The sequence below is a fragment of the Coffea eugenioides genome, chromosome 6, assembly GCF_003713205.1.
Source record: "Coffea eugenioides isolate CCC68of chromosome 6, Ceug_1.0, whole genome shotgun sequence".
NCBI lineage: Eukaryota > Viridiplantae > Streptophyta > Magnoliopsida > Gentianales > Rubiaceae > Coffea > Coffea eugenioides.
Genome location: NC_040040.1, coordinates 16901337 through 16909874, shown reverse-complemented (window position 1 = coordinate 16909874; position 8538 = coordinate 16901337). Strand labels below are relative to the sequence as shown.

The following is an 8538-nucleotide window of genomic DNA, read 5'->3' as shown; positions in this document are numbered from 1 at the left end:
CTGAAAAAATTATAAAGATTATGAAGTGTGAAAGAACTTTATCTCTAGAAGTTTTGGGAAAGTCTAAAGCCCATGATTCTTTCGTCAAAATGTGTTTATTTTGCTTTCATACTACTCAAATATAGTAAAGTGGTTTTGAAGTTCTGGTACATATACCATACTGAATTGACATCGAAGAAAAGGCAACCTAGACAATACAAAGCTTTCGCCAGCCTAGGAAAAAGGTAAAAGGAAATTTAACTGGAGAATCGCATACAATTCCACATGAATAAATACTCTTTACTTAACCAAAATTTTGTAGGGTTTTGTTTCAATTCCAAACACTTTTCATCAAGAAGCAGCCATATGTCTTTGTTTAATTCAATCTCGCATGTTACCCTTGATGAAATTGACTAAACAAGCAAAATTTTCTTGCCAATGTTCGTATGTCAAAAATCACTCTGGTTGGAAATGGTAAAATCAAGAACAAGATTCAAGCCTACTTTTCCTTTTAGGCCTGACTGCAAAGCCTATTATAATTAAGCTCAATGGATTTTGATACCTAACGTGTTTATTGTATTAATCAATGCTGATGATGATTCCCCCAAATACGTACAAAATGCCGATGGAAAACCAAAAATTGACCTGCTCAAGATTGTTGTGATTCGTTTTGGGCATGCGTCTTTTCTAAGGATTTGTACAAAATCTCGTCTATCAAATACATACTCAAATAATTTAGTTTCTAAAGTTTTTATTTTTCTTGCTGCATATAATTGTTTTGCCTATTAAAATTCTTGTGTAAAGAGCATGCTTCCCAAGAATAAAAAGGCTAGCTAGCTATTTTGCCCGATGAATTTCCACAAATGTAAGTCCATATTGTTGCTTCTTCATCTTGTGTATGCAGACACACCCCACAAACTTAGATGTATGAAATGCCATCATAAAATACGAGGTGAACAAGAGTGGATGTTTCTCTCTGTGTGTGTGTGTGTGAGAGAGAGAGAGAGAGAGACCTTGAATTTAGTCTACCAACTACCAACCCTATGTGTGAAGTTTCCATATTCTCTCTATATTTTGCAAGCAATAGTACGTCCCTCCTCATAACGTTTTAACTAATCCATGACTGAGATACCTCGTTTCAACTAACCAGCTTCCTTAACTATTCTTTCATAGTTTAATAGTCTTCCAAATTGAAAAAATTTTGATGCGCCACTGCCCCTAATTAAACTGAATGATCAAAGTATCATTGGATTATTACCGCAACCTTCGACAAATTAATTACCAGAAACTATTATTGTAAAGAATTTTATCCATAAGTTTTCAATGGATCATAATGGACTTTTAAGTTCCATGTGAACAAGTAATAACCTACCAAATCCAATGGTAAGACAAAGTCGAGGCAAGGGTAAGTGCAATTGGTGGTATGTGATCTTTTTTCTACGTCCATAGTCCAAGTACTTGAGTTTAATCCTCATTGATCTATTCTCCCCTTTGTCAATCTTGACCAAAGAAGTTGCCCTCAAGCACTCCAACATATGGCAGTAAAACAACACATCTCAACCACCTGTTGTTCCCTAATCATGCATGATTTTCTTCAAGCCAAACATCATTGGTTCTCACTTCTCCGTCAGAGATGGCTGCTAAATCATGATTAACGTTTTAATTATCATGACCAAGGACGAAAACAAAGACAAAAGCAAACCACAGAAAGAGAAAAACACCAAGCTAGGTACAAAAAGAGTTTGCTTCTACTATTGTAATTTAAAAACTAGCTAGCCACCTTAATTTTGTCTATCTATAGTACTCTATACATCTCTATCGAAAATGACAAAATTTAGAAACATTAAATATTTTTCATGAAATAGATAAAAAGCTGAACATCCTAAGATGGGTGATGACTAGCTAGGGTTTCTTTTTCTTTTTTCCCTTCCCTTCTTATTCCTGCCTAGGACGAGCCAACCAAAGAGAGCTGAGAGCACGGAGGCGATGGAAATACTCGGCTATAGCCAGAAAACACCTTGCAGCTTGACGGGTTGTCAGGATCTGATGCAGGCGATGAATTGTTTGGTGCCTCAGATTATCAGCCTGAAAATGAATGACACCTTGAATATTAGAGCCGACTTCTTTTTCTTTTTTTTTTTCCTTCTGTCTTTTGTCAAAACAAAACTACATAGAAATTAAGTAACAGCAACAACAAGTTACAAAATGTACTCATGCATGTATGTTGACTTTTGGAGGATGAAAAATATAAAAGAGAAGGCATCTTCCATCTGCATCTTGGGTTGGTAATGGAGTAATCTTAACTGGGCAGAAGTCTTAACATTTGACATGAGTATAGAAAATCTTTAGAGACCCTCATAATCTTTCCGGCCACCCCGCCTTTTGAATTTCTTGATTGGTCCAGAACACACCGGTTGAAATTGGGACATGTGGAATTTATTTACTTCCATTGTTTTGACCAGTGCAGAGTTGATCTGGTGCTACATTCAAAAATCACTTGAAAGTGTAACCAATCCTCTCTTTTTCTCCCCATTTGCTTACTGTAGCAGTTTAGACAGGGACTGGGATCTTGCAGCTGGTCTGAACAACGCTGTAAGGGTAATAATATGGGAAACCAAGAATAGCAAGGATACTGTTCTATAGAGTTTATTCGTAAGAACCATGTGATAATCAATATGAGATGTGAATGAGAAAAAGGAAAAAACTAGAACTAGAAAATCTCATGGGGATCATTCTAAGAAAACTTTTCATCAGTTGTAATATTCAAAATGATTTAGAATTTTAGACTTCGTTGACATACATTTAGTACTATTTCTCTAATCTATAAGAGTCTCCCAATACGTTTCATTTTCTGTTTTGCAGTCCCTATATCATTAGTTGCACGTGCATGACCAAGAAACATTTCATCTGACAAAATACACCATAAATGTGAACTTTGAGAATGACAATGCAAATTTGGACTAGTTCCTGAAACGGACTCAAAACAGAAACCAAGTTTAATGCCTAGCAGACGAGTAAAAGAATTTCATCAAGCAGATGATTAATATATTCAATGACTCTTAAGTTTCCTGCAGGTCCTTTTCTCTAAAACATGATTGCTAGGAATGATGATGACCATGTGACATCACATAGGAATATTGGGAAAATTTTTATCTCTATCAAATGGGATCTTAATCTTTAAGCAATCAGCCTACGCCATTCACATAAATTTCCGCAGCCACACTTTTTCTACAGAAATTCATGTAGTTGCATAAAGGCCTGCGAACTTGAAAAGTTGTGCCTCCTTAGCTTATAGTTTCCAATCTTTAAAATTAAACAATTTAATTACTTTTCCACTCATTTATCATCCAAATACTACTCCAAAAATTGGTGAATCTCTTAGAAAAGAATATCGGGTTCGTGTGTTTGACAAACTATGCCTAGACTCAATAGAGAAAAATTATTGTTTGCAAAAAAAAAAAAGAAGAAATGTGGTTTAGACTCGATAGAGAGATGGCCTGATGCGTCAAACAGGAGGAAGCAACTACTTCACAGAAGGACAGGGTCACGGTCACAGACTTTCGAGTGTACCCACACAATGTGGACCGCAGGATGTTCGATCAGAAAACCCCAACACCCATGTGAGATGTGACCCAGAGAGATGGGACCCTGACTTACTCTCTTTAGCTAAGACATATACGTGCATGTAACATCAGGGTGGACCTTAACTTAATCAAATCCAACGTGCGAGATTCCTCCTTGACCCAAACCATCTTAAGGTATAGTTACTTTAAGGATTCTACGGTTTAAGTACATAATCCTGCCATAATATTTACTCCTGTTAGTCCATGTATGAGCTGGAGGGAAGAGGAGAGTTGGTCATCAGTTGGAGCAGGTCTCCCAACCCAAGCAATGGGCAGATTCTTGTCCTCTACGATTACGACCCCACAAAAAAAACTTTCAACGTCATCACTTCAAAATGCATGCTGTATACCCTCTTTTGCTATGTAATTAGTAGCTTGTATGCATTAATTTTTTCTAAAGTATATACTACATTATATTCAGTGTACCTATTTTAATCTAGGGAAGAATGACTTATTACGTGATGTGATTAACCAATTAGTATATGTATACATAAGCATGCATGTTTGTGATTGAATAGAAAATTGTGTTACAGTTATCTTGTGGTGGGGTGTGGGGGGGGGGGGGAGTTTAATGTTTAACGTTGGATACCTGTCTAACAAAACCTTCAAGGGTGGAGAGTTTGTTCATGGCTAGAGCCATTTGGCCCATGTAGTTAGCCATGTTCGAAGGGCAGCTCAGGGCATCAGAAGCAATGGTGTCTGAGAGGGACTGATTAAGAGCTTCAAGTCCTTGAGAGAGGGCTTCTTCAGCTTCCTGTGTTGACTGCTGTAATCCACATATTGCCAGGAGTTGCTGTTCTGTTAATGGCTCAATTTGGCTCATTATTATCTACATTAAAACAAGCCAAAAAAAACAAAAAGATTAGTTAATCCACCACCATTACCTCATCATACATTAACAATAATCCAAATATTTTTTGTACAAATTTGTTGTTTAATTGTCTCAGAAAGATAACATGTCTGGAAGAAAAGCCTTGTTAATATATAGCTAAAGAGCCGTGCAAGTATGCATCATCTTTGTTTCTAATGCAAATGAGAGACAAAGACTGGAATTATAATGGTGAGTAACAGACATGGGCTTTATAGCTGAGTTGGGAATAATACCTAACAAGAACTTACAAAGGAAAGCATCACGATACCTTCTCGTCATTCTTTGATATTACATGATGGTGATCCTCTTTACGATCACACCGACAACTTGCTCCGTGCCCTTAAACAACATTTTACATTCCTTGTGAAGTGTCTCATCGTGTCTATTTAGTACTATATTCCTCCCCGATCTCACCAATGTTAACCTTTCCTTCACTACCTCTAAAACCCTTGTCGGGTCGAAGACAATTTTTCAAGAATATAAAAGAAGTTGGAATAAATCAAAACTTGTTTTTAGAAAGCATAAAAAGTTAAATAAATCGAGCCCATTTTGTTTTTAGCCGTATGAAAGGTTTCTAGCTAGGGTTTGCATGGTCTTTTTTCGTTTTATTAACTTTTTATTACGTAAAACCTAGTTCCGAGAAAAGGGTTTTCGTGTATATATATATATACATATATACAGATACCTTGATGAGCTCCGATGGGCGAAAACCTCCCATCCACATGAAGCATCTCTCGGCAGGAGTCTTCCACATGCCGGAAACAAGATGAAAAACGTCAGATTTGGCGATCATGCTTTTGAGATTCATCACCTCGTCATAGTGAGCCAAACAGTTGTCGACGAAAAGCCTGAGCTCGTTTTCAGGTAAGTGCTCCTGCACTGCATTTCGAAGTTCGCACATTAGGCGGTGATGCTCCTCCAGCCATCGTGAATACTCCATGTCGAAGACGGTAGCATCTGCAACTGAGAAAATGTATTGAACTAAATCTGTTACCAAAGTAAATTATGAAAATATATGGCTCTAATATACCTGAACTTATGTTGCCCATAGGAGCAGGCATGGATTGGTCACCACCTAGAAGGGCAGAAGCTCCACCAAAGTAAATTCCCTGGAAAAAAAATGAAAACATTAAAAAAATGCTGGGGTCACTTGAATATAGCATTTTATATAGTGAATTGAGTGCAAGAAAGAAAGATAAAAGATGCACTCTTCTAATAGCTACATTTATTAGAGAGAAATGTAGTATTTCTTACTTGAGATCTAGCTCTTTGTATTTCCTGTTCTAATTGAGTAAGTTTGATCCTGCTTGACTCTAGCTGCTGAACATAAGCCTGTGATAGATCAAGCAAAAAAAAAAACTGATTAGTTTTGTGGTAAATGTATACCTTTATTTTGGATAAACATACTAATCTTGGAGTGGACTGACCTTTTTCCTAAGTCTGCTTTTCCTGGCTGCCTCCCTATTCTGAGCAAGCCTCCTCAGTGTCTGTGGTAGAAATAAAATATAAATTGAGAACTCTATCAGCTATGGTACAATATATTAAATAGTGGGGGACAAGTAGGGATAGATTTCACCAAAAAAGAGAAAGCGGTTACCTTAGGATCTGGTGTCTTTGGTCCTTCTTGCTCTGAACTTGAAGTTGGACCTCTGCGGTTTCCCTCACGCTGCAACGACAATAATCAAAAGAATTATGACAATCAAGAATAATGAAAAGAAAGATTAAAATAATGAAAGTGAAACCCCCCCAAAATCTGAGTCTACAAGAAACTAACAAATCAATCATTTGCCGGCATATCAGATAGTATATTGACTAGCTCGATCTGTACTTAGTTAATTAAGTCCCACCTTTACAGCTTTTGCTGGTTCAGGTGCAGAAGCAACATCATTTCTGGGGTTTGATAACTCCATGGACGGCTCAGATGATCTCTTGGAACCGCTGCTAGATGGAGAATTGGAAACTAATCCGGTACTTGCCTACCAAAAAATTAGTATCAACAACTAATTAACAAGCGAACCCAATTAATTAAGATATACAATGTCAAAGTTGATGAGAACAAGTAAAAGAGACATCTTTTAACGGAATGATACCTTTGCTGATGAGGGGTCTACATGCATGGGCTGAGAAGGGAAAATGTTTAGAGTTGGAGGCCTCATCCCGGAGTTCTCTGCACGCGCATCATAAGCATTAAATTGAGGATAAATTTTTGGAAATTATTTCAGGGAAAGATATGATAAGAAAGGATGAAATCCCGATACAAGGGTCAGAAAGGACAAGAGAGCTGCAATTGGTCATGCATTTTGAACTCTTTGCAAGCAAAGAGAGTGAAAGGAATATTTTTTTTTTAATTTTGATTTGTACCCTTTAGAGGTACGAGCAGAAATTTGCAGGAAAATCATGTAGTAGTTCAAAGAGTTTGTTACATGTCGTGGTCCAACCCCAAGAAATCAATTGAAACCAAAAGGACACGTAATAGAAAACAGCATTGTTTCTTGAAAACTGGAAAATTTTTCAGCTCAGAGGATCTGGTCAAAGAAAGTACAGTCAGATTTGATCCCTGAACACACTTTCCTCATGACCAAGAGTATTCCCCAAGAGAATCTTTAAGGAGTAGGCATAAAATTAGAAAGAAATGAAAGGAGCTAGATCATTTTGAAGGTTAAGGAAAAAATTTTAGACTTAAAAAACAAAAGATGGGAGCTCACGTCTTTGCTCTTGAATTGCCGAGGGTTCTTGGCCATCCAGGTAAAGAAAAAGGGCTTGATCTAATTCGCCCAAATCATAAGCTCCAGTATCCTTGCTTCTGCTCACACCCCAGACAGAAGGAGACCAGACAAAGAGAAAAGATCAAGAAATGATTAGAGGCAACAAAAATTAAAAAAAAAGGGGGGGATTTATTTTCTAAGAAAAAAAGAAAAGAAAAGGAAACACGGAGAGAAAAAGCCAAAAGTAAGAAACGGGTTTTTTGAGGGAGTTTTTCTGACGAATTTAGGAGCAAGAAAAGGGTTACATGAAGTTGCCAGGAATGGCTGATGAAGATGATTGCATCATGCCAAAAGAAATCTGATTAATATTCTGCTGATGATGCTGATGCTGATGCTGATGATGATGAGCATGATGGTCTTGATGAAGGTGCTGATGATGACTTGGATGAATCTGTGATGGCACTGGTGATTGATGTTGTTGTTGGTCAAGCACTATTTGAGTAGTGTGGTTGTTGGTTTTGTTGGAAGAAGCCATGAAAGGAGAAGAGTTAATGGAGTTAGAAGCTCCTCCAACAAAAAGTTTGCTTTCTTGCTCAGTTGAAGTTTCAACAAGAGCTCTTGCAAACCCCATAAGTCTAGCGAAAATCCCTGAAATTTCCTAAAAGGCTACTATTATGTATGATCAGATGCTTTCTCTGATGACTGATGACCATAGCAGTGATCCAACGGTAGTTTAAATAGAGCTAGAGGGATGGCTCTAAAGATGTGAAAAGAGAAGAAAAGAGATCGACAGGGAGGAGAGAAAAGGGGTCGGTTAGGATTAATGAAGCGCAAGAGGTTGAGGAGAGGATAGAAACTGAGAAACAGGACAGAAGAGAGCAAGGGAGAATTGAATGCAAATGAAGCAAAAGACAAAGCTATTTTAAGCGAACCAGACGACTTTCTGCAACCAAATTTTCAGATAAAGCGGTCTTAAGTTTAAGCATATCCTCCAAACTTGAACACTTCTTTCTCTCTTTCTCTTTCTCTCTCTCTCTCTCTCTCCCTCCCCCCAAAAGGACCAAAACCACCGAAGACTAGGAGAAAAACTGCTAATGTTTGTCCAAGGAAAACCTCTTTTGGCTTCCTTGTCCGATCAGCTCATCTCTTGTTGTTTAAATTTACAGGAATGCCCTCCTTCAGCCACACTTTTTACTATTGACAGTCTCATGCAGCCTCCTGGCTTACACGTAGAACGGCCAGGAGGCTGCCATATGCTTCAAGTCTTCGAGTGTTCCAACCCTCTAAGACTCTCCCATCCCCAACTCTGCTTTTATTTAATTTCCTTGGCATTTCTCTCTCATTAATATTTTAGTTGGGA

General features: G+C 37.7%; 1 protein-coding gene across 3 annotated transcripts; it reads right to left on the bottom strand.

The window, feature by feature from the left end:
- Window positions 1–1705: 1705 nt before the first annotated feature.
- On the bottom strand, window positions 1706–7978 carry LOC113775712 (bZIP transcription factor TGA10). Of its 3 annotated transcripts, none has more exons than XM_027320696.1 (11): window positions 7484–7978; window positions 7179–7276; window positions 6564–6640; window positions 6321–6449; window positions 6071–6139; window positions 5901–5960; window positions 5728–5805; window positions 5504–5582; window positions 5159–5436; window positions 4192–4431; window positions 1706–2064 (listed from the first exon to the last, which is right to left on the bottom strand). In XM_027320696.1, exons 1-11 carry the CDS (start codon window positions 7807–7809, stop codon window positions 1915–1917), a joined length of 1584 nt encoding a protein of 527 aa, XP_027176497.1. In that variant the 5' UTR covers window positions 7810–7978; the 3' UTR covers window positions 1706–1914. The 3 variants fall into 3 exon arrangements, with proteins under 3 accessions (XP_027176497.1, XP_027176500.1, XP_027176499.1); XM_027320699.1 differs by having other exon boundaries at window positions 5159–5430; XM_027320698.1 differs by having other exon boundaries at window positions 1972–2569.
- Between the last annotated feature and the right edge of the window lie 560 nt (window positions 7979–8538).